The 27,031-nt window shown below is 39.8% G+C and overlaps 1 protein-coding gene across 1 annotated transcript in view; it reads right to left on the bottom strand.

The window, feature by feature from the left end:
• The window catches only part of GALNT12 (polypeptide N-acetylgalactosaminyltransferase 12), a 50,448-nt gene that overhangs the window by 16,598 nt on the left and 6,819 nt on the right, over nt 1–27,031 (bottom strand). Inside the window, exons 2-7 of the mRNA XM_065052921.1 lie at nt 19,755–19,924; nt 18,844–19,033; nt 15,145–15,330; nt 12,804–12,921; nt 5,234–5,410; nt 2,429–2,560 (exon numbers count right to left, since the gene is read on the bottom strand). Coding sequence (XP_064908993.1) covers nt 2,429–2,560; nt 5,234–5,410; nt 12,804–12,921; nt 15,145–15,330; nt 18,844–19,033; nt 19,755–19,924 — 973 coding nt within the window. The remainder of the gene's footprint in view (nt 1–2,428; nt 2,561–5,233; nt 5,411–12,803; nt 12,922–15,144; nt 15,331–18,843; nt 19,034–19,754; nt 19,925–27,031) is intronic.

Below are 27,031 nucleotides of genomic sequence, written 5' to 3'. Positions count from 1 at the left end.
CAGTTTATAAGAATGCAAACATAGCTCAGGCAAAAATATTGAAAATTCTGTAGGTTTAAATGAAGTTTTAGGCAGCTAAACTTTTAGACAACCAGGCTTAGTACAGATGGGAAAAATGTATCTATGTATCAGGAGAAAAGTTTTAGCAAAGTGTCTAATTGTTAGTGCATGCCCAATAATTCTTGCATTTATTTCAAGAACATATGGCTGACCTATGGGCTATGTTAGAAAGATTTATTAACTTCAGTGTAAAGATTTTCAAGGGAGGGAGATATTCCCATATCTCTTTGCAATCCCTTTGAACAATTAAATAACCTCACACTAAGCTGAGCTGTTAACAAAGCCAACACTTTTAAACACAGTATTTTTGTGAACAAGAAAAGTACTATATGGCTAAGACAGGAGTAAAGAACATGATCAGTGATTCACTGAAGTTAGCAGATGGGATTTAATATCCACAAATCAGTTGAATCAGTAGGTGTCATTTTTGCACTGTCACTTCCTAGAGTATAACTGTACTTTAATCACATTTTAAATTCTTCCTGCCAAAGAACGGTGTATTCTTATTATACTCACAACTAAATGACAGCATTTAAGAATTGTTTTAGAGAGATATATACAGCACACCTAAATTACACCTTAGATACCTCAAGCAGCTCTGAACAAGAATTATTATTTCTAAGTATTGTCAACACCTTTCTTGAGGATGACACGTGCAGTTAAATTGTGAAAGAAACTGCAGAAATTCCTTTCCCTCCTCAAGGGGTTGAAGTGCTATCCCTGCCACCAGTCTAGGCTTTCTTCTGGAGGGCGAAGGATGGAGGTGAAGGGGAAGATAAGGTTACTGAAATGATCCTGGAAGGTAAATCTTATTGCTTCAACTGTCTCTGATCTTGTCAGTCAGCGATCCAGCACAAAACAACAGAAAACACACCAGTGTTGTACCATGAGCTATTTAAGGTACTGGATAATGGTGGGTTATTACCTTTCATGCTAGCGATTACCCAGAGGTACCAACTCAAGTGCAAGCTACAAGGCAAAGGAAGGAGGGCGGCTGCTCTCCCAAAGGCTCCCAAGGGCTTTTCTGCCAACTGATATGCTCCCTGTGGGAAATGCAGATCCCCGGGGCAAATGCAGCTTCCCTGAGGAAACCGCAGCATTCCCACATTAGGGAAGACTGAAAGGAGACTTGGTTCCTGCATGTTTTGTACACCCTCAGTGATCAGTTTTTTTCCCAGCATCAAAGGAGATCCAGCAGAGACTGAGTAACTGAATAATTGAATCGATGGAAAAGATAGAATGGAAGAGCTCTTTAAGATCATCAAGTCCAGCCATTAACCTAACACTGCCAAGTCCACCTCTAAATCATGTCCCTAAGAACCTCACCTATGTGTCATTTAAACACCTCCAGGGATGGTGACTCCACCACTTCCCTGGCAGCCTGTTCCAATACTTGACAACCCTTCCTGTGAAGAAGTTTTTCCTAATATTCAATCTAAACTTCCCCCAGCCCAGACAGCAGCAAGGTAAGACTGCTGTGATCTGGGCTGGATGTGATGCAGTATGGTGGGAACGCAACTTAGCCAGAACTGCAGAGCCGTTGAGTTACCAGCAAAAGTACTTCTAAGTTACTGTGGCACTGGAAACCAGGCAGGTATTTTATACATCTTTGCCTGGCAGAAAGTTGCAGCCTTGTCTTCCTAATGAGACATGCAGCAAATATCTGCTGATTTTTCAGAGGAAGAAGGTATTTGCTGCATCATCTCTCCCTTCATCCCTTCCAAATGAGATCAAAGTAATGTGATAAACATGGAGCTATAGTTTATTTGCAAGCTGCAAATAGCATAGAGAGTTGTCGACTCTTAAAAAAAAGAGAAGAGGATTCTGACATTGAACCAATGAAAATCACTTGTGAAGCTGTGCTGGTCTCAAGTGACCTCCAGATTAAAAATTAATACGTTTTTGACATGCTGAATCCTATATGACCTGGAAGCACACAGCACCAGCTTTTTCCTGTCATCAGAGCATCATAGTTTTCATTAGATAAAGTGTGCAAACACATGTTTCAAAGCACATTCTATTTTCAAGTTGTCTACTAAAACCCAGAAAACTTTGGTGCTCTCTTTTTTTGCTGTGCAACATTTTAACAAATCAAAACATCATCCTTTGCTGCCTTTAACACTCCCAAGACCTCGCTTGGAAGGTGAAATTCATGACCACATTACCTGTCCCTATCCTTCTACAGAACTCTTTATAAACAGCATCCACTAGAATAAAGATTCTGATAGAAAACACATTTTAAAGCCTACCAATTCTAACTGAATTCTATCAAAATCCCAAACACTTTTCAGCATAAAAACACCTTCATACAGAGTTAGTAGGAGAGCTCGGAGAACTGTGAATAGGCCCTTTCTCAGCAGCCACGTACCATTCCATAGAAGCCTGGTCTGTCCTCAGGTACATGAAGCTCTGGGTACACGTTCTCCAAGAACCATTTGAAGTCCTTACATTTCAGCTTCTCTCGAAGGAGTCTCCTTTCTGTCACATCTCCATATGGTTCCTGAAAGAAAAAAAAATAAAAAACTTTCAAAAACCCCAACCGGAGCAGATGCTCTCAAATTATCTGTATACATTATTAGGAATGCTGAAGCAATGAGTAGGACTTTTAGCCAGGAAAAATTTTCATGTTTGGGTGCTGGATTTTATTTCATTATCCATACATTCATTAAATGTTGAAAAAAAAGAATTGGAGCAGTGCATGTAAAACTTTAAAATATTCTACAAGACAGTTTGGCTCTCTAAATCTGCAAGTAAGGAAGTCCTTGCATACAGTCTGCTGGGAACGGCGAAGGCGTATAGGAAAATAAAACTTCCTTTAGCTGGATAATTGAAAGTCTCAAAAGCAGTGAATGAATCAAGAATTTTAAATTATCCCACCATCCATTTGCAAATTACCTGTACAGACAGTTTTAACTTAACTGATGGAATTTGTAAAATCTGCTAATGTTTCCTTTGAACTTCATCGTTTTGGGGGGTGGGGAGCATGAAATCTTAAACCTCCAGAGAAAAGCTTTCATTGCAGACTTTTCCCTGTCTATAGACCGGAGCAGAGCTCACATCTTTTCACATCTGTCTTCAAAAAATCTGTCTTTATATTGACTAGGGACTTCAGACAGTCAGGCATGAGCTACTGTTTGCAGGCCTCAGATTTTTACAGGTCACTTGCCACACTCCTTTGTGAAACCACAAATATATTTGCATTTCTCAAAGTTGTGGAAATATGACTGAAAACACAAAGCAGATGTAAAATAGAGGCAGAAGATGCCTGCTTAAATAAAGAAAGAGAATGACATACTAGCTCTGAGGTCTGAATGTTAATCTTGAAGAGAAACTTTACAGAAGCAGGTTCTGCAGCCATAGCATCAATCATGTTTCCATTATGGAATTTAATGCTCGAGTTAGATGAAGTAAAAGAGACTGAACTCAACTGCTGCAACAGGAGCTACACAGAGTATTAGGGAAACCGGAGTGCATGGGCAGCAGCTTTGATACATGCAAAAAAACCCCATATGTATCTCAGCTTACATCCACTGTGTTACAATAAGCCAATATGCAAAACTTCTGATACTAACACACAAATATCCCTTCAAGTTGAAGTTTTGTCATCACAGATGTCAGCTGACCAGAACTTTACAAGAAAACTTGGTGGTACTTATTGGTGTTTTCTCTTTGCCTATGGCAAGCAGAATCTGCCTGCGATCTCCCTTCTTCAGACACAAAACCCCTGCTTCTCTCAAAGTCAGACTCTAATAATAAAACCTAAATGGCTTTTATGATGCTGAAGTAAAACAATTATTACAAATGCATAGACTATAATAATCTAATTACCCAGTTTAATCCAAAGGAACACGAGATGGAAGCTAAGCAAATTCAGCTTCCCCAGTGTCTTCCAGCTTATCTTTTAAAAGTGTAATGGTTTCAAGAGCATTTTTTCCACCAGCATGTCTACCGGGGTAAGGTCACCCAAATGTGTGGGGTGCTCCCTGTCCCCCTACCTGGTCCTCAAGCTCTGGTCTGGTATGGCCAGAGGTGGGTACCCAGCAGCCCACCCAGGGCAGGTCTTTCCTTTCCATGCCAAGAGCAGAGCCTGCGGAGATCAAGCACCTCCAGAAACAAGCAAGAGCAGAGTGATTTCTTTTAAGCTTGAATGCTGGGCTTTGCGTCAGAGGTTCATGTAAGTCATTTGTAGATGCTGTCAGGGTATTTCCATGTTATTGTCTTCCAGCCTACGAGCCCCTCATGATAAATATATCCAACATATGAATCTGCACGCTGCATTACTGTCCTGATCTACTCAATTTTCACAGTATTTATCTTCTGAAAAATTTTGCAGGCAAACGGTGTTTTATTTTCTTCCTCATGAGAAATAAATATATTAACTTCACCCCCCCCCAAAAAAAACAAAAACAAAAACCAACCAAACAACACAACAAACAACCAAAACAACAAAACAAACAAAACCCCACAAACAAAGAAAAAAACAAAGAAAACCAAAATAAATAAATAAATAAAACCCCACAAAACAAGAACTGATACTTCAGACATTTTATTAGGAACATTTTCATCCGAATTCTCAAGACTGATTTTAATTAATCTTTGCAATATTGTTTTGGCACTTAAAAAAAAAAAATTTAAACCATGCATTATGCAGCAGTAAATCAAACCAAAAAATCCATTTTGTCTTACATCAGTCCAAAGTTTTGCAACTGTCACAGGAGAGGTAATTTTGCTAAACATTATTACCATGCTGTTCACTTAAAGATCTACTGTCCATTGAACCTTGCTGACTAAGACTTCACTAATTGTGTGTCTCTCCTGCAATTCTTTATTGATAGAAACCTGTATCAGTTGTTTCATGGAGATGCACATTTTAGGCTAAACAGCTCCTCCTTAGTTGGGTCACCTTGCTAAACTTTATTCTTTCATTTATTAATTCATTCATTTAATATTGACACAAACGTGGTCTCCTTCTCTAGTCTTACAGAATTTCAGATTTTTTTCAATAAATTAAAAATTAAGTAGATTTACACTTATTCTATGTTTGGGAAAAAGTTTCAGAAGAAATAAGAAATAAACATAAAAAGCACTTCATGTTACATATCAGCTAAATTAATAGTTATTTCATTGAAAACAAATTCAACTGAAATTTCAAGAACAATGGGCTTGAACTCACCAGGCGAGCATGTGGGTTTCGGTGGTAATAAAGTTCTTTATATTCATCCATCCACACTTCAGCTGCACGCACACTATTTGCCAAAGCTTTGGACCGTGAGTATGGAGCTTGTTTGGGGAAAACATGACCTACATGTGAGCAAGGGTGGATCTCAAGACTTCCTCCACACTGCCATATCTGAGTAAAGAATAGACATTTTGCATCATTAATTTGAATCTTTGCAAGCAGACGGATACAAGTCATGATATGTCTTTGCAAGGATAACACCTTCTCAAGATCATCAAAGCATACTATAAGCAACACATACAATAAGTGTGTGTTTCATTTGATGAGATTAAATGAATCCTTGTGAACACTGAGCAAACTACTGGGAGTAACAAGGAAACAACCTCATCTCCGATTTTATGTGGTATGCAATTGTTCCTTTCTTAGCTTTACTTTCTCTGAAGACATTATGAAGAAATGGTCCACAATATTTCTGCAGGTCTAACAATGGTCTACTATTCCAGTTATACAGGCATTTTTAAAAGAGTCTATTTCTAGTCCAAATCAGCCATACAAATAGCCTCCTCAAAGATACTGATGACTGATTCCTTACCAGAAACTTACTCTTGTATTCTGCAGGACAGCTAACTTGACAAAACATGTAAACTCATCATATTATTGGAGAATGATAAGTTGTGTTTCCATTTCCATATTCACCATCTCAGAAGAGAAGTATAAGTGCCTGGTCATGAAATGTAACTAACCTTTTTCATCGGAAAGCTGGGAAAAGAACCCAAGACCTAACACATGAAAAGAAAAAGCAAAGTAATTCTGTAACTGATCCATGGTGGTCCAGCCAAGATTAGTGAAAAAAATCTCTCCTATCTAAATCAACATTCCTACTTGCTGCCAAGGAAAGGACTTGAGCGTGAATGTGGAATTGGCAGAACTCACTCTGCCCTCATCCTTATGCCTCTGGCTCTCCAAGTCAGAAATTACGTGGCCCTGGAGATAAAGCCCATTCATGACCACTAAGCAGGGACACTAGTCTCAGAACTCTGTGCCAATTTTTGTAATTATTCCCATCTCCTTTGTAAATTGTGGACTTTGGGCAGCTCATCCATACAGCCACTAACCTCAAGTTTGATGTAATGAATGGAAAGCACGTCTAGGTATTTTCCAATTATTACTACGCAATGTGGCAGACAACCTGTTTTTGGCAGGTACCTGAAACAAGGGTTCTGAAATTGTCAGATGGGAGGAAAGGCAGGATATGTTGCTGCCCTGAACCGACTTGAGGTCATCACCAATGGCTCGCATAGACTTCTTGTGGAAGCTTTTTGAGAACTAGCACTTCAGTGAGCCGATTCCCCTCATGTATTCAACTGCGCACAGGTGACAGTTCACCTTTCCTTCGCACAGAGAGGACAAGCGAAATTAGCTGAGATGTGCTTAAGGGGTAAAGGTTTGCTCCCTGACAACCTTCTTGCATAACGAATACATTTTTAGTTACATGTTATTCAAATGAACACAGCAGGAGTGAAACCTATGAGGCAGCAAATAAAACTTCTGTACTTAATAACAACAGATCAGACAGGACTTTTTCTGTCTCTCTTGCTGGAACTTTCAGGGATCCAGAAAGTCACTAGAGATGGCAGCCTTCAGCATACACAAGATGGACATTGTCTTCAGAATGGTTATTTTAGGGGTTGTTTCTTTCTTTTGTTTGTTGGGTTTCTGTTGTAGTTGGGTTTTATTTTTGTTTCTTTTGAGGGGGTTGCGTTTGTTTTCTGTTTTGTTTTGGGGTGGGTTTTTTGGTTTTTTGTTTGGTTGATTTTTAGTTACTTAGGATTTCTCTCAAATTTCTTAACTTAGAAACTAATGAATGTTGTCTCAGTTGATTTTGTTTGGGATAATGACAGCAGACCTTTACAAGTGGCACCATACTGTGCTTAATAAGGAAACTGTAAGCACTGTAATACACGTTTATTTTTATAACAAAAGATCTCCTTAAAGGTATAGGTAATTCATTATCCAAATATAGGGAGCACTTGATAACCTTCCTGGATTTAAAATTTTAATTTCTTGCTTTTCATGAGTGGTTTCTCTCTTTTTTGTTGCTGTTTGGAGAAGTATCTTTGTAATTTGAACAGAAAGATAATAAAAGGAATTATGCAAGAAATCTAGAATTCTGAATTCTATACCGATCTTTAAGCAATTTGCATATCTTCACAGGTAAGCTATACTACTGCCATTTTGAAAGCTGCTATGGAACCAGCTATTTTCAATCTCCCTTTTTGAGATCTGTTTCAAAACAATAGCTTTCTTACATTCTTATTTCTACATACAAGATTACTTTTTTTAAAGCTGAAATGTATCAAGGAAGACCTGTTTGTCAACAAATGTTAAGTATCACTAAATTTATTAGACTTCAACAATTTCCATATTTACTTTATTCCATATTAGCATTTTTTAATTGATTATTACTGCTTTGATGAGTCTGTTTTGAAACAAGAGATGAGGAATGGACCATAAAGACTACTAGAGTAAAAATGTACAGTTAGGGAGGAAACACATTCTTCCACTCTTCCATGGTAAAGTCTGATTTAAATGAACTAAAACAGACTGACTTTATCTCTGTTAAACTGCTGCCAAAAAGAGAATTCCATAACAGCTCATTTTTCAATAATTAGAATTCTGATTTTCTCTAAAAAATAACTGTAGGTTGCTAAGCAATGGTCATTAAATTCTGCTTCCTTTATTAAAACAGTTTAAAACTTCTCTTGTCTTCGTATTTAAAACACAAGTGTATTTCAGCTAAACAATTCATAAAAAAGTTTATTGATTTTTTTAATGGAAAACACACTTTGACCTCTACATAAAATAAGGTGCAAAGAGCAAGGAGAAGAGAGAGAAAGCAAGGAATTCACTAGAGAAAGCCAAGTTCACTACTAAGTCCTACGTAAGTGACTCTAATGAAGGTTATCCCATAAAACTAGTCACACTTCCTTTAACAGAGAAGCACATTAGACTTCATGTATCTTTTGCATGCTCATGTGCATGAAAATACGTTTCTTTACTAGGTCTGGCTAACTTGCAGCTCATTATAAAAGCACACTTTTTTTCCTTCAACAAGAGAAGAAGACAAGGTGACATTCATTTTTACTTTCACTTTCATCTTGATGCATGCAGGCTATCAAATTCTTTTCTGTTCTTTTCAGAGACAGTGGCATTACAAAAAGCTGCAGTAGAAGTACAGAACTCACATTGGGATCCCATCCCTGCTCGGGTCTTTGGACAACTGACCTAATGCTGGCTCATTGAATGCTAAATAAGAAAAGCTCTATAAGCTCTACCACCTCCATTTTAGCATTAAAATAATAATAATAATAATAATAATAATAATAATAATAATAATAATAATAATAATAATAATAATAATAATAATAATATAATTTTAAAAATGGATGCTACCTCCTGAGTAAAGATAAACTGCAGAAAACACTGTTGCTGCCCCTCTCTCTGCTGCAATTTTGCTTGCTGGCTTGCAGCTGAGCCCCCCTGCCTGCTGCTCCTGCAGGATCTGCTGGAGCTGGGTGGGCAGGGGGGGCTTCCCCACCTGCATGAACCCATCCTGGCTGCTCCCACCACAAAACAGATTTCCAGATCCAGGCAGAAAGAAACGATACCAAAATATCAGAAAAGAGAAGACCCCAGGCAATCGGAGGAGCATCATCCAGGCCTGTGGGCAATGACATTTCCAAAAGAAGTAAATAGTTTTGTCTTTTTGCATGTGTGGCTTTCCCTCATGCTGTGATGGTGGGTTGAAGGGCAGCCTGCAGGTGGTCCCCAGAAACAAACTTACATTGCAGTACCACTAGCAGGACCAAGAGCAGAGAGGGGGAAAAAAGATGCAACCAGTTCCCCTTGCTCCACGTACAGGAGGGGGAAGACAAAAGGGCATGTTTCACATCCCTCAGAAAGAGGAGTTTCAATGTCCATTATGCCCATGAAGTGAAATGTTATTCAGCCAAATAGCATTAAGCAATTCGAAATCAAGGCACATTGACTCGATCCTGCATTCAGCGTGCAGCCTCCATCTCTCTTAGTCATCATGCTTTTAGCTGAAGCTTTGTCCTTGTTGCACCTCTCAAAACCACAGAGAATTTCTCCAGCTTAGAATAATTGAAATATGAGAAAGAGAAGGCTTGAGGACAAGTCCTTTCATGCCATCAGGAGATGGTGGTGTTTTCAGAGATGAGAAGAACAACTAATTAATTCACAGAGTTTTTCGGTATCTGTGCTCCTAATTTTCAGGTCTGGCAGGTCTAAAAGCCACAGAGACAACAGAATTAACACTGATTTATCCCTCTTGACCTTCTTCAGTGCTCTGCTGTCTTCCACCAAAACACTCACCACAGGAAGCGCGTGTGCAGAGGCTTGAAATCAATAGAGGAAAGCACGTTGTACACAATTTGGATCCAAATGCCTACATCCTACTGGCAACCTGCAATAATAAAATTAACATGCCCAGGCACACTTGCTGGCCATTGTACAGCCTGTCCTACCAAACCGTTGGCCTCCCAGAAGACAGCCTCTTGACCCACCTGCAGCATGCAGAGCCCCACACCACAGCTCCCACTCTGCTTCGTCATTTAATCACCTCTCTTAGCCCCCACAAGCCACATGCCTGCTCTCAGCCTGGAGCACGACATACCATGGGCCTGTGGCCACTGACAGAGCACTCTGAGCCCCCGGACTGGCGCCCCCATGTCCCTGCTCAGCCCCTCCAGCATGCACGGCAGCGTGTCTGTGCACAGCCCCCAGCACACTGGCTCTGAGGACTCTGCTGCCACTCCTTTTGTGCTTCTCCTGCCTGCTAGGTAGCCTCTGATTCTTCCTCCAGCCCACAAGAAGACCACATTTCTCCAAGTTGAAGGAGCAAAGGCACTGCTCGTTCATGCTGCTGCACCCCGTGGGGTCAAACACCTAGTTGAGGGGAACCAGCAATGTCAGAAATCAGACTTGCTGCCAGAGCCTGGTAGAGGTCACCAGCAATGATCATTTGGGTCTAAAACAGCAGCCAGTGCAGGGGCACTCCACGTTATACAGGGCAGGGGTATGGCTTCTCCTGTCTGCAAGCCCTGGTCTACCAAAAGCGAGGCATGAAGAGTGGAAAGCCAAGAACTGCATGCAAAGAGGGCCATCTTCAAGACTTTCTACAAGGAGCTATAGAAAGTTCCCACAATCCATCTCAGAGGACAAAATCCCTGCCATGTGAGGCAGTGCTACCTCTAACTCTGACTGGTTATGGGGCAACTACTTTGGTGCCCCCAAATCTGTGGCAGCTGTGGTCACAGAAGACATTTCAAACAACATGAAGTAGATCCCGTAACATGCAGTTCTGTCAACTGTTGTTTCCAAGCTTGCTGGTTTGAAAAATGTGCAAATTTCTGTGAAGAGGCCAAGCATATAGCACTATTTTCAAAAGCAGCATCCTTGCCACCTCACGGCTGTTCAGTCTGGTTGCATGTGCACTAGTAGACACAAACAAGTGTCTGCGAGAGCCAGACTTGCTCAGTAGTGCATCCAACATGCTTGCCACTGTTACGCTACGTTTGTGGGAGACAGTGTCATGCTCCCTGATGTAGTTTGCTGCTAAACGGAGTCTCCTGTCTTTGCTTGTTTGTCTGCCACAGTAGTATCAGAGCTGAGAAAGTAAGAGACCCAGCAAGCCCCAGGTCAGCAAGCATCTGTACCCAAAAATGCATGACTCCCTCGTTGTCATCACCCCTTTCAGTCCCTTGGCAAGCAAGAAAAACAATTTTCCCTTGCCAGAGTTAGCTGGGGATGGTCAGCAGGCTGCTTTCCAGCTTAACCTACGTTGTGTTGTGACTGATGATTAGCATGATTGTTTCTTTGAGCCTGCAAGTACAAACTCAATCTATTGCTACCTCTGGCTCGCTGAACAGCCTCTCAAAAAGAAGGCATAAAAATAATTTCACCCAGAGCTATTTCATAACTCCTGACCTTGTGACTGAATAATTATCCCACAGAAAATAAATTCCTTCTAGTGGAAAGAGGGGACCAATGGCAACATACACATCAATGTGGACTACACCAGAACAGGAGGCAGCTGGGAGATTCCTGCTTCAGCTCACAGAGCTACAGAGGTGGGCAAGCTGCTTTAAGCTTCAAGCGGAGGCCTGCTGACCAGGACAAGTAGGCTATGTGTTTGGATTTACATGCTGGAAACCTTTTCCTGTGTGAGAAAGGAGGTGATCATGAATTCAGACCAAAGAGTAATTCCAGATGAGAAATCCCCCTCCAGAGGAAAAAACATCAACTCTAGGTCTGTGCTTATTATCCACCCTAATCCTCTTTTTTCCTTATTTTTGTGCCCTCTTTGCTAGGATTCCTACACTACAGGCAACAGGAGACAGGAACAGCAGCCAGGAAGACTCCAGGCTTCTCTGGTGAACAGGCAGACATCAAGTGAGACAGTCTGCTGATGCTTCCTTTCCCAATAAAGTGGTTTTGTAACATTAAAATACTATGTATATCTGAAATCTGCTGTCACCTGGGAAAAAACAAACAAACAAACAAACAAAAAACAAACAAACAAAACACACACACACAAAAAAATAAAACCAAACCAAACCCCACAAACTGCTCCCCCACCCCCCAAACAACCAAACAGCAACCCTCCTGTCCCACAATCCAGTGACACATAAAAATGCTAATATGATCATAAAACATACCTGATGATGAGCAGAAAAAGAAAAGGAAATCCAAGATACTAAGGTTTCAACTCCTTAGCTCACAGTGCACCTCTTATACCAGCCTGCATTGCTTTAGCAAGCTAAGTGTGTGATACGGGGCAAACCATAGGCAGCCAGGGCTCAGTGGAAACAAGCAGCATCACAGGTAACAACAGAGTTGAGGACAAAACTGTTTTGCTCGTCAGTCTGGAGTGTCTCATATCTCGTCTCTCTCCCACCACCATAAATCCTTTTCATTCCAGCTACCTATGTGCCTCACACCTGAGCACTGGTCTGCCTTCCAGCGGGGTACAGCTCTACAGTTCCTGGATATTTTCCCCATCATCTTTTATAACCTTTATACAAACTCTTCCTGAAGTGAAATGGAATAAAGCCTTAAAGAAGGGCAGGGGCTGCTTTGTCCCACCCCATTGGTAAGTGCCACCAGCTGCCTCCTGTTCACTCCCATCAGCTGCGGTGAGAGCTCCAAGTCACATAACAGAATTAAAAATGTTTCTTTCCAACAATCCTCTTCAAGCCACAGAATGTAAACTTCATCTGCTAATATCACACCACTACTTCAACTCTATACTGGCATTCAAAACAAAGACATGTTTTTAAAAAATGTTTTTAAATGGCTATTCAGAAGGCAAATAGAGCTACAACAGTGTGAGAACAAGGAAGAGACTCATATAAATATCTCCCAAAATATTCTCTTCTTAATACTTGCTTACACTACATTTGTCTAAGTAGAAGGGCATGAAGAAAGAAATAAAAACCTTGTTTTTATTCTCGGGAATAAGCCTTTCAATTGAGCAACTTACCCTAAATGAGAATTCAAGGTTTTCTCCCCCCCAGACTTCCATTCCTGTGTCATATGAACCAAGATAATCAAAATACTTCTTGCTCACGGAAAACAATCCACCTGCCATGGTCGGAGACCTATGAAAGAGAAAAGCAATTCTGAACTAAATAAAAAGCAAAAAAATATAAATTAACAAACCAATGCAATGGATAAATAAATAAAAAAAAAAAAAAGAGTAGATTTTAATTTTCCATTTTCTCATTTTTTTCTGCATGCAAAGTAACAGACATTGATCAGTTATCATCAAGCCATTTAAATTTAATTTTGTGATAAAAAATTGTATTTGAAACAAGCTCCAGAATGTATTAAAATAAAAATAACAATGTGTCCTGGTTTTGTTGACCTTGACACAATGAAATCAGAGAAGATAAACGTGTTAATACAATTGTTGCAATCATAGTGTCTTTGTGAGCAAAAATAAATGACTAGTCTCTTACATTCACATAGTAGAACATAAGCTTTTTTTGTGGCAGAACTATACTAGTCAGCTCTGAAATTATAAGTGCACTATTTTGCTTAAGCAATAAGTATACAAATATTTGTGCTTTAGTAATTAATAATAACATTCCTGATCCTATTAATAGTCAGTGGAAAAACTCTCAGACACCAATTCAGCAGAATTAAGTAAGTATAGCCCCTAAACAGATTATTTTTTTCTTTCTAAGATCTGCCTAATTGCATTTTGTAATTTTTTTTACTAAGTTTGGGGGAAAAAAAAAATCAAGAGTCAAGATCAGATCCTCACTGAAGACTGCAAGGCCCGGAGTGACAGTGCACTTAAGAGATGTACCTTCAGTAGGGTAGTACATGTACATATACGTAAACCTGGTTTTGTTCAGTATGGTTCCTGTTTACAGTCTTAGAAAATTACCCTCTTTAAAGTGCCAAGCACATAATGCTGGTTGGAACTAACTTCAGCTGACACACTATGAATTTTACTAAATTGCTGTGGAGGTAAATATTAACAAATGCTTGGCACAGTGATCAATTATTCTTAATCTGTCAAAATGAATTTTACCAGCCATGTTTTTGAAGGAACACCGTTTTACACTTGTTGTTTCAAAAAATGGAATGAGATAAGACAGAAGTAAAAAGTCCCAAACTCCATAACCAGTCAGGCTCTTCTGTCTCACTCCAAATCTCATCTTTCCAAGCACAACTGTGGGTGACACCACTCTCAGCACCACTGCTTTCTCCAGACACTTGCTAAGTCCACAGTCCTCGGGCTACCATGAAGCTTTATCCCTCATAATTTTCCCCTTGGCATGCCAAAGACAACTCTTCTCATTATGGAGAAGAAAAGCATTGTATTTAAACTAAAGGCTTCAAAACCACTCACTGAACTTTGAAACTCTTCTCAAGGAGGATGTGGACTAATATATGCTGAGAAGGACTAAATTACTACCTCACTCTTCCCATTAAAAAAAAAAAAAAAATGTTCTCTCTGTTGAGGATGAGTTCATTATATTTGTGAAATAGTGGGTACCGTTATAGTGATAAATGACCTAGAAAAGACTGAGAAAAATTAACCATTCTGTATTTGTTATAGTCTGTAAGATCACATCATAAATAAAAGAAAGGACTAACAAAACCATGGTGTTAAAAATGCCAAACAGCTGCTTGGTTTCTTACAATACACTGGTGAAATACAGCAGCTTCCCAGTTAACACAGCAGGCCCTCAGTTATAAAGATTTTGTTGTCAGTGTCCATTTTCCAGATGCAGTGTTTGTACTCATACCTTACCTCTCCTAAAAATACAGCATGGAGTGACAAATAACACTGACTGACTGCAACTTGTCTGAAAACAAAACAAAACTAAAACCCACAAGGAAGATATCTGTATCCGCTCCTGTGAGTTAACCCTTCCATAGAAACTGCGGTGGACAGAGCTGTATCATTTCATCCCCATAAAGAAAACAGCACAGGGAACCACCACTATCATTACAGCTACACATAATCTTCAGAACTACTTTTGCCTTCCTATAGTTGATGATTTTTTCCCTTTTTCATCAGTGACCATGATACATTTTCTACAACGCGGATCTCTGCTTTGCACAGAAGGCATGCTTCAGCATTAGTTAATCGGTTATAACCTTTCCGTGTGCTGAAAAGCGTCTGTGGGAGTTTGCCTGCAGGAGTCAATAGACTCCTGCAATAAGGATTCCATATGGAACTAAACAAAACATGTAACTTTTACTAATAAGCTCGTTTCTCAAATATTTTTTAGCATCCGGCATTTCCAAGTCAAATCAAAACCACTTGTAATGTTCACAGTTTCATAAGATGCATAAAAACTAACCTGATCACATCGGTCTTGGACTTCCTCCGTTTTTGTTCTCTTTCAGGTGTACTATGCCAAGTGAAGACCAGCCTCCAGTCAAACCCACCGATCTGTGGCTCACCAGCATTTCCCAAGTACTCAAATGTATTCCAGTCAATAACATCAATAACAGGGCACACGACAGCTGATTCTTCTTCCGCAATCCTAATATGTTTTTAAAAGAAAAAGGTGAATCCCATTAGACACTTCACAGAATCACAGAATGGTTGAGGTTGGAAGGGACCTCTGGAGATCATCTAGTCCAACCCACCTGCTAAAGCAGGTTCACCAGAGCAGATCACACCACACAGGTATGTGTCCAGGTGGGTCTGAATGTCTCCAGAGAAGGAGACTCCACAGCCTCTCTGGGCAGCCTGTGCCAGTGCTCTGGCACCCTCAAAGTAAAGAAGTTTCTCCTCATGTTTAGATGGAACCTCCTATGCTTCTCTTAAAAATTAGAACTGTCAAGAACAGAGAATGCTTACAAATACTAAATATGAAGTTTTCCTATTTTTCAATTCATGCTGCAATACAAGGAAATAATAGCTACAAGAATAAACTGGAAGATTGATGCTTGCCAGGTGCCTACAGCTGAGTCCATCCTGATGCATCCTCAGCAAGCATCAATCTTACTGGACAGTGGAAGCAAGGTATGCCAGATGGCTTGAGATAACACATTCAGCATCTGGCTTGGTTGCTATGGCCAGCACCACATTCTCAACAAAAGCATCTATTTTGTTTTGTCAGGGTAGCTGCATTTAAGATATGAAGAGAGCAGCGTGATGGTACAGTTGTGCAAAGATGAATAATACATCAGCTAGCCTCTTGGCTCTTAAAGTCATGGTTGTTATTGCGACTGTGGTCACTTGCAAACAAAGTTATACTGAGCACTGCAAGCATAATGCAAAAAGAAGCCATGAGCTTAAACACCAAAAAAACATGCAACATGAGAATCAGATCTCCAACAGTGAAGCACATATGAAGAAGGCCTCCAGAAAGCCTGGCAACATAGGAGATTAAAAGGAGGAAAAATGTAGTACTGCGGAATGACGTACCTATCAGCAAGGTTGATCTAAAGATACTTAAGATCTTTATCATACTAAGAATATATCAGAGCTGCAACATTTCTTGCAGGTCTACTTCTGCAAGGAGATAAAGCCCTTCCTCCCATTTTTTGATGCCGCGCAGGGTTTTCCAGATTCCCTTCCAAAAGCGTTTGCCCTTACAAAAAGCAACGGGATCCTTTGCCTTTACCTCAACTTCTGGAAAAGCCTGTCTCAGTGCTAGGAGAGATCAACTCCAAGAACAAGCTCAAGCTCAAGCTAAGGTCTTTTTCCTACATCACCCTCTAGTAATCTTCTCTACACTAGTCTTAGACATCTCCTATTAGTTCAATGAAACAAAGTGATTTGTTTGAATTTAAGATGTTGGTATTTGTTTTAGCCCTGCAACTTCTGATTTGCATATTCCAGAGGAGAAGGAAAACTGAATGCATTATATTGCCAAACAAGGAAGAGATGTGATATATCTGCCGCTCGAGGGGAGCTTGTTCTTCATGGGATTATTAAACTTAAAAACTGCAGGCTGCCCAAGGGACTCTGACTCTGAAATCAGAGCAGCTCATGGTGGTTAAATGCCACAGAGAACAGCCGCAGTCCCACAGAAGTATTGTCTGAGTTGAGAAAGACTGACTTAAGTATGAAACGGTCTCGTGTTGCTGGAGGGAAGATGTGACACAGCTGTTTTCTTCTTTATGATCTTTCATTTAAATCCTGTTTGGTAGAGCACACAAAAGGGCTTATACAAATATTGCTATATCCTGTTTGATTTGCATAAAACTTATGTACAAAGCAATGAGAATGATATGTACACAGAGGAAAAAAAATCCCAACGAAATGTAAAAATGCTTTGTTTCTCCTGTGAAGGAAAAGGAGTAAAAATTAGGTAGCTGGCATATGATTTCAGTTATGAAAGGAATCAAATAAATGAAAAGCCATCACCTTTTCTGTAAGTTAAAAATTAACTAGATGGCACAACGCATAGGCAGCTTACGAATACAACTATGCATTGCAAATTGCTGACACTCATGTATTTCTCCCATACATTTGAGTCAGATATGCCACACAAACATCCCCTCAGAGATGTACATCTGCATCTGCAGCAAGAAGGGAAAAAATTCCAAGACACAGCCAGAACTAACTTTTTACAGAAGGTGATTTATTACACATAAAATTATTCGAATCCTTCCTCAAGATTGCCATCTAGTGGTTCGCTAAAGAAGTGAAGAAATTACAGAACAATCTCCACAGATACGTACGTTTCCTCAGAGTGGAGTCGTTAAAAAACATGCCTATTCTTTGATTTTATGCCTTTTCCTTTCATTATACTATCTATACTGTTCATAGTTAACCCACAGTTACCTGGCATATACTCATTGTGAAATTTAGAAGCGAATTAAATATGACAATTTTGAGGGGAAAAAAAATCCAGATACAATTTCAAGTGGACATGGGAAGTTTGAGAACACAATTTCCACCACGAATCAGGAAGACTTGCATGCCTCAAGACAGCATCTGCTTTTGGAAGCCTCCCTCCAGTTTGCATAAGGATGTTTTGTCTCATCCTCCTCTGAAGTCTGCAGTACCTGGCAGAAATCTTTACAGGATGCAAATCGAATCACTGCCCTTGAGGAAAGGATTTTTTTAGAATTATGCTTTAAAGGCAGTGGTTTTCTATATACAATATCTAGGAGGTCTGATTCAGGTACTGTATCTATCAGTATCTGCTAATGGCATCCAAGGGGGTAAAGACATTATCTGTCAGCAAGCAAAGCGATACAGCCTCCTGCATGCATTGGGGGATGGCAGGGTGCTGCAGTGAGGTGTATCAGCGGCAGAACCGACAGCAGGAAAAGTGCATGTATGGCTGCTGACTATGCATGAGTGAAGCTTCAAGAATATCATAAATATTCTAAGTTGTAATAGAGAGCTAGTATACTGAGGTTTAGGGGGTTTTGTCAGATTTTTTTCTTTGTTGGTTGGTTTAGTTTTAATCAATGGAAGTTTTCTGAACTGTCCAACAGATATACAGTATAGATGAAAAACTACATTGCTGTAAAATACAGTGTCCCAGGACAGATGGTGTCCAAGTAAAAGTCAGTGTTGAAGTAACATTAACTCCCCCCTATTCTACCCTGTGATGCTTTACATCAGAACCAGCTTAGAAAGATGGATTCACTCAGGACTAGGAAGATGGAGTTTGTTGACTTATATTCCAATCTGCTTATGTGCACATTCCCATGCAACAAGGGATGTCTCAGGGCATGCATCTTTCCAGACCTTCTTCTCATCCACCACCCAGGCTGACAGAAGCAGCCACCTTTGCCAAGGTAGTTTCAAAGCTGGGGGAGGAATCCTCTTCCTGAAAACAAAATTTTCCCTTTTCTGAAGAAAAAGAGCAGCCTGGTCATTGGGAGAAAACAAAAATCCACCTCCTGATCTTCCACACTTCCATTTGCTGCCCCACGACCAGGAGACAAACACTGGCAGTGCCCCAGGGACCAGAATGCGGTAACCTTTGGTAAATGTCTGCAAAGAGTCATTTTTCCACTGCTGAGGTGCACCAAACCGTCTTTTCTTCTGCAGCGGGACAGAAAACAACCCCAAAGCAGAACCTCACCTTGCCAGCAGCGGCTCCAGCCAGCCCTCGTGGCATTCGCAGTGGCAGTCCAGGAACGTCAGGATGTCGCCTTTGGCTACAGATGCCCCCAGCAGCCGGGCTCGAACCAGCCCCTCTCGCTTATTTGCACGGATAAGACGCACCTTGCGTAAGCCAGCCACATAATTTTCCAGAGTCTCCTTTAAATGTTCTGTAACAAACAACAAAAGAAAGGAAGAATATAATTCTGGAATGTTCGGTTTACGTCATGCTACAGAAAACTGTTTGTTCAGTAACATATTACTTATAGCGGTGCCTTAAAGCTACCAGTATTTTGAACTCTGATTCTGCTATACTGTCCATGTTAGGAAAGGACAAGGAAAAAGCACAGAAATTGGATGGACACAAATCATGGTTACTTTTGAGAAACTGAATGCTTTGTATTTGCCTCTATAATTCATTTCCAAGTTGTTACATGAGTCTCAAACGTTGTATAATGCTTTTTTCATGGAAAAGTTTTATTCTTAACACAATTTACATGTGGTGGAAAATGCCAGCATTGTTTTGTGTCTCAGAATTCGAATGCAAACAGATAACCAGGTAGCTCCTTACTATACCTTATGCCAGGGAAACCTTGGAGCAATCAAAATTTGCTCAAATTAGGAAACCTGAAATGCTCCAACCAGACTGTAGTTATCTATATATGCCAACACTCATGTCACAACACCACAAATGTGGCTCCTCATTCTAAACTAAATGTAGTCCAGAATTCAAGATTTTCACTGGCATGCTACAAGGAAATCCATTTTCCAGTTAGATACTGTCAGACAATTTTATGGTATGTTACCCAAACAGTATATCTTTTCCTCCTGTGACTGGCTGGCCAGAAGACCTCACCAACAATTAACATTATTTAGAATTATTCCTCCTACCTTTGTCGCTGTAATCATCTACAAGGATAATTTCTTCCAGAAGTATATCTGGAGATGTCTCAAGAACACTGTGAACAGTTCTCAGAAGTGTTGACCAAGCCTCATTATAAAACGCTATCACAACGGAGGTTTTCGGCAGGCTGTAATAATCATACTTCTTCTCTCTGCATCTGTAAGGGAGAGTATTACTTTTAGTACAAGTGCAAAAGCATTTGTTAATTTTTCAGAATAGTATTCTCAAATGAAGAGTTCATATGGTACTTACTAACTGTAAACAAGAACATAGAAAGGTTTTTAAAGGAACTGTATGTACATGAAAGAGTCATGTAAACACTTCCAGGAAACCAGGCTTCCAGAAGTCCCACTTTTACAGCAGCATTATGACTAAAATTCTGCAATTCCAAAAATATCTATAAATAAAAATAATAGGAGGTACCCTGTGCAGTAGCTGTCTTTGCACAAAATTAGCCAAAGTAGAGGAACAAGCAGTTGCCAAACCATGCCTCAGATTACAGAAAGAAAGAAAAGTAATACAAAACCTAAATGTGGTAGAAACAGCAGCATACATTACTGACAACTTGTGCTTAGGAAGACAAAACAAGTCCTAGACAGTAAAAATATAACTGCGAAGGAACCGCAATACATATAGAGCAAAAAAAAACAGCAACAGAACTGAGATGTGTGTACACTGAAGCAGAATTTGGGAAGACCACATAACTGCCAAGATATAATAGTGAAATCTGCAAAAAACACAGACATAGAAATGCATGTTTTTGGCTCCATGGAGAGCCAGAAAGTTTGCAAACTTTTGGATTAAGCTCCAGAATGGATCTCCTATAAATATACATATGAACTTCTCTAAATGAACATAAGGATGCCAAGAAACTTTCAGCTGAGCCAAATGTGTAAATTATTAAAGATACCCCTGGTCTGAAATAATTTTTTTTTTTAATGACAGTATTTATTACTATACCATTTCTCCCTTTTCCTTAGAGCATGGTCTATGAGCGGTTTTGTTAAAAATAAACAAAAAACAGTAACAGTTTAGAGATGTTTGAACTTTCTTACACCTCCAGCTTACTGCCTGGCTTCACCAAGGCTTATACGGGAAGAAAGGACATTTTTCAGCTTCTGTAGGCTACTAGGTCATGATAGACACCAAAGCAGGTAGGACATCCCTTCCAGCAAAACATAGCAGCAGCGAGTCCTCCAAAACCTATGCTGTTGGGAGTTGAAGATGGAAACTAGAACTGTTCAACAGAAAATGTGACAGCAAAATCCCTCAGGTCAGTTTAGGGGAACTGAAATTCCTCAAAACATGCAGAAAATGACATTAGAAGAAAATCACTTACTAATAGCACATTGGGATGTATTTCCTGATCAATTAATGCTGCTGTTAGCAATTTAAAAAGATGACTTCTAGGTTTCTTTAAAGATTAGGCGACGTTTATTAAGATCTGTGGTACAGAAAGAAAAAAAAATCTGAATCTAAAATCAAAATTTTTATGAGGAACAAAAAAGTGTGTAAAGTGCTTTTGTAATAAATACCTGAAAATGAGGAAGCAATGAGGAGAAATGACACTTGGGGAGAGCAGGCACACAGAAGAGTGCCTCTCAAACACGAAGGGAATGTGATGCAACGACACCCAGTGTATAACATGCATATGTGTGCACACACACATACAGATGTACATCGACAGGTAGATACACACACACTTTTACAGTGAAATACAAAAATGCCCATCCCTTCAAGCTGTAACTTGTCCTGAGGCAAACAGGGGCATTCACAGAGAGCTGCCTCACACCACTGGCTGGTGACAGAAGTGATTGATTTTGCCAAATGTTCATGTATTAACACATGAAAAAAGAGTGACATCTTAATTACCTTTTTTTTTTTCCTTTTTTTTTTTTTTAAGCAGAAAAACCTACTGTATGAATCTAATTTTTGAAATACTTATTTACTTTAGCCTATTGAAAAACATTTATTCTAAGTACTGCCAGTAAGATTCTTCTTATGTATCATAGCCACTTGTACCAGTAATTTTAGTTAATTTCTTGATGAAAATGGGATATTTAACTACCCATTTCAGAAAACTGAAGGAAAAAAAAAAAAAGAAATAAATAGAAAATATTCACGCAAGCTTTCTCTGGAAAATATCTCAGAAAGATTTACGGAATAATAATGTTGCACTCCATTATTTAAAAAAGGAAACCCAAAAGGTCTAAAGAAGCTTATGAGCCTCATTATAGATTAAAGACTTCAATGGATTTGCCTGAAAATTACATTCTGGAGACGGGATACATTAACTTGGCACAGAGCAAGGCAATCCCCAGACTGCTTGTGATTCACTGTGCGTTGCTGCCTCCTTCCCTGAGCACACCCATTGCAGGAAAAGGTCACCCTCCTGCGGGACGCACCACAGCACACGTTTCTAAGGTTTCTGAAGTCAGGAAAGAGGCCAAAAAAGAAAAGGGCGTTTTATTGACTAGCTCCCTGGTGGAAGGCAGCAGGCAAGTGCAGAGCAGGGCGGGCCGCTGGCCTGCATGGCTGCCCTGCCCTGAGTGGGGCCTGGACCCCTGTCAGGCCGCTTCCCCAAAACGGGCTGGCTGGACAGGGATGACACCTCACCGATGAAAGGAGCCATCGCAACTTGCGTGCTGAAATACACAGAGCATGGCCGAAAGCTTAGCTTTTTAGTACATTGTTTTGGGGAAAACTAATCGTCACGTATAGACCAACTGGAATTTTTAAACTTTTACTTTTAAAAAATGGGAAGTTACTCAACTTCTATGCAGATTTGCATGTTTATCCCAGAAATTTCTACCAAGACATACATTCCTTACTAGATTGGAACAAGATCTCAACTGTTAGCAGTCACAAATATTGTCGCTAAACGAAACACACTTCTCCTTATCTTTCTGTACTGAAAGAAATGTCAATGAGTTTTGCTAAATCTTAAAAAACAACCCACTGGGGAGATTAGAAACCCAAAGCATTTAAACCCTGGAACAATAATAGTATAAGAAAACCTTGGAAAAAACAAATGAATCCCTGAAATTGAAATGCTCAAAGTGTTGTTGAATAACAATTACGCAGCATGCATACGGACACTAAACATTACCACTTCACAAGATACATAAGCTTCAAAAAACCCACTACAAGTATGAAACCTGACTTAAAGCCTAGTGGTCATAACTCAGCTTTTCCATTTCCCAACTTCTGTTTACTGAGGAATCACTTTAGCAATGCACCTTTTGTATTCACTTTTGCAAACTTCAGGATGTATTTTTTATTCTCTGTGTGTCAGCCAAGTATCCAAGCTCCTACTTTCCAAGTGAATCATTTCATTCCTACTTTGGGTTATTCAGAAAGAAAAACAAGTGTGTATCACTTAGAATATGCCATTAAAATGACAGGGAAGATATAAACGGGTGACAGTAGTCCCAGAATATGTTTTTGTGGATACTGGGAATGTATATTTATACTGTCTATACTGCAAGCTGCTTTCAGTTTCTGACTAAGGCACTCTTCAGAGCACCCTCAAATGCATAACACTGTCCTTCCCAATATAGAGGATCATGTTAAGACAGGATTAATTGCATGTCACATTAGAAATCTAAAAGCTAAGTGCTATCTTTGAGCTAATTATCTGGACCCTGTATGTCCATAAAGATCCAGAAGGCGATTCACCTCACCCTCCATTTATCTAGTGCAGACAAACAGACCTTTGTGAGCCCCCACCTCCCCCTTGTCTATAGAGGCTTACCTATAGAGCAGATGTTTAACTTTTCTACAGCTGAAGTTAAAACAACAGGAAACTACCTATAGTCCTGACTGATGACTGACTGATACATGCCCTTGAACCTAGTTGTAACTACCAAATGGTTTGTAAAAATGTAACAGACACAAGGAAATGAGTTGCCTGTAAACATGACATTTCCAAGCACAGACAACAAATCTAGAAGCATTGTCATTTGAAGTCTGACATATTCTTTCACTACTCTCATTATCTTATTAGACCACAGGAACTTTACTATTTACACAGGTAATAATTATATATATTAAAAAAACACACCTAAGTTAAAAATGTATGCATGTTGAATGGGTTAATTTTCTTTAGGAAAGTACAAATATCTCTGGTCAAGCTGATTTTGGAAAAAGTTATCAGATATTGGGATCAGTCACTGCGGAAAAACCTATTGCCAGCACATGTGAGCAGCTTTTTCAGACTCAGCAAAGAAAGTTTTAAATACTACTTGGATTTAACTGATATACACTAATATATAATGGATAACAACAATAACACGATGCAAAGGAGTGACACCTGCTCAGCCTCTGCCCTCTGATGGTTCCTGTTCTCTGCAGCCTCATTAAAAAATGCACAGGTAGAGTTCTTGTGCACAGGGCAGTTGCACCCAGAGAAAACATGTCCGGGACTGGCCCCACCACCTCCTGGGGAGTGGGACTGGGACACTGCCCTGCTCCAGTGGCCACCTGCTCCAGCATCATCCTCTGCTCCCCATAGGCACCCTCTGCCACACTGGGTGCATGTTCCAGGAATCCTCCCTGCTTGATCACTGTGGCTTCAACGACAGGTCTAAAGCAAGAAATGCCAAAAGACAAAGCTTTTCTTCATCAATTTATGCTAACCCAAACATCTCTATTTTGAAATTCTAATTGTATTCATCCATTAATCTAAATTTCTAGGCAAGAAGAGAGAATATTGGTACATACCCAAACACAAACTTAAAACCATGTTCACCATGTACCATCTTTCCTAGATCTTTCACTACAGCCTCTACTCAAACATCCAACTCTACAAAATGCACAATGAGGTACAGCATGTAAAAGTGTATAATGATAAATCCACATTCCTATGGGTTCTTGGTTTTACCTTTTCATACTGCATTCGCAAGTCACAGCCTGAGACTATACGGCTGACAAGTTTAATATTTTAACCTCGGAATCTACTGCACTACAAAATTTTCTGTTAGCAAGTTTTACAATAGGTTATTTATTAGAAGCTAAGGAGACATCAGTCAGGAAATGTCTAAACAAAATTAAATGGGCTATTTTGGAGAACATTTGTGTCAATTAATGTAATCACTCAATTTATTTCATTGTAAGGAACTGTTTCTCTTAGAGATGTGTATCTATACACAGAAAGAGAGAGCATGAATGTGTGTACACCGGGCATGCTGCCATCAGTTAATTAGGAATGGTTGCTGACATAGTTTTATGTAAGTGTTTCACCACAACCGCAATAGTGATACAGCAAGGGAAAATACATTTTTTAATCTCCAAATTTGATGTTCAATATGCACAGTTACTCATATTTTAAGAAAAAAACATGAAATGTTCTGTAAGTTTTCAAATATTTGCTAAGAAATTATTTGTTCATAAATTATTTAATACTTTCTAAAGGTATATAATATATACCTTATATACTATGTAAGTTTTGCTTTTGAAGTTTCAATGTGAATGCCCGACAATACGGGCAAGTTCAAGATTGCATAGCTTCTCTCAAGAGGTTCAAAACAGCATATGTCACTGCTATATCTGATTTGACACGATTTATGTGACTATGGTATGTGACATTGCCATATACGCAGTACCATAGCATCACCCAGCAAACACTGTCAGAATCCTAATTCAGGGTTGCACACAGTGGGCTTGCTGGGTTTGTTATGGTGGGTCACAGACCCACCAACACAACACAACCTCCTTTTCTCTTCCTAATTTGAACAGGGTTGGGACATTGAATTAAACTGCAGATAACCTTTTAGTAAGAGTTGTGCTCAAATACGGCACTTTGTAGGCTGAAATTAAATATGGCTGATCTGGAGGAATGGCAGCAGCCATGGGCATCTCCATCCAGTTTAACCTTCTCCACTCACCACCCCATAAACTACAGAGGCAGCAATGTGAACTTGGGGGGTCTGCCAGGCATCTTCACCTGAGAGAAAACACGTTCCTCCTCCCAAAGCCACAGCAGAGGACACAGCTGTGCTGGGGTCCTCTTGTCCCCCCTTCCCTACTTCTCCCTTCCCTTCTGCTCCCAACAGCAGCTTAGGGTTCAGCAGGTCCATCCACAAGCATCTCAAGCTTAGCAGCACCACACAGGTCACAACCCTGGTTTCTGAGCCACCCTGCAGAGTTACTGAGGCTGTGTTACCTATACCAGGCTGAACCCCAGTTTGAACAGTTGCTCATCACCCTTCTGTGGCAGAGAGCAACCAACGGATAAAATTCACTGTGCGAGCCAAAAGCAATGCAGTTCTATTGCATCAAAATATGGGATACATAAGTATCTCTGGCAGAATTAAAGGATATGATAAATCAGATTATTCTTATATCTTCTAAATACTACCCAATTTTTCACACTAATTTATAATATTTTCTCACAGAAAACTACCCTGAACCAACTGTTCTTTTTTTTTAAAAAAAAAAAAAGAGAAAGAAAAAGTCTTAATCTGAGTGTGGAAAGGCTGCACCTGATTTTGCACACCTACATACCCAACATGTATTCGGATCTTGTAGAAAAAGTGCTGACGTTTACGGAAGGTGTGCCCTGGTCCAATTAGCAAAGCAGATATCAGCAAGGTGCTGATAACCACCAGAATGGCCGAATTATTCAGGGCAATGCTGGAACACGTAAGCAGCACGAGTTAAAGTGATGCTGGCCCACGCTTTCCCACCAGCCGCTCCCAGCCCAGCAGCCCAAGTAAGCCCCCCCTAAATTGTGTCTGTTCTAAAAAACCTCTTTAGGAAAGAGCCCTCCAGGATATAGTTCAGTCTATGACACTGTGATATGATCAAGCATTTGAAAACAGAGGCTTGCTGGATTGTAAAATGGTTTTCCAGATTATTTAATGTTTTAAAGAACAATTCTCTCAGTGCAATAAGGTCTTGATAAGACAGACTGCCAAACACTGCTTTAAGATTTCAGATAATAAAGGGCTGCACTGGCTAGAAAAAAAAACCAACATTGTAAGAAGCAAGGAAGAAATCTCAGAAATCTGAAATAGAAGAGAATATTTACAAAGCAGTTTGAAGAAAGAAAAAAAAAAAAAAGGCAAACCTATTTAAGAGAGATTAAAAATACATTAATAAAAAATTGTCTAGAAAGCCCACCTATGCGGGTGGACTAAATCTATATCCTAAAGTCCATGACTTTAAGAAATCCATAGATCCTCCTAATTCCAAATTGTTAAAAAAAGGCAATAGAAGTTCCTACCTAACCCAGGTTTTGGATGCGCAGATAAGAAGCCGTTTC

Source organism: Columba livia, chromosome 2, assembly GCF_036013475.1.
Source record: "Columba livia isolate bColLiv1 breed racing homer chromosome 2, bColLiv1.pat.W.v2, whole genome shotgun sequence".
NCBI classification, from domain to species: domain Eukaryota; kingdom Metazoa; phylum Chordata; class Aves; order Columbiformes; family Columbidae; genus Columba; species Columba livia.
The sequence above is the reverse complement of the archived record's forward strand: the minus strand, read 5'-3'. Positions and strand labels throughout refer to the sequence as shown.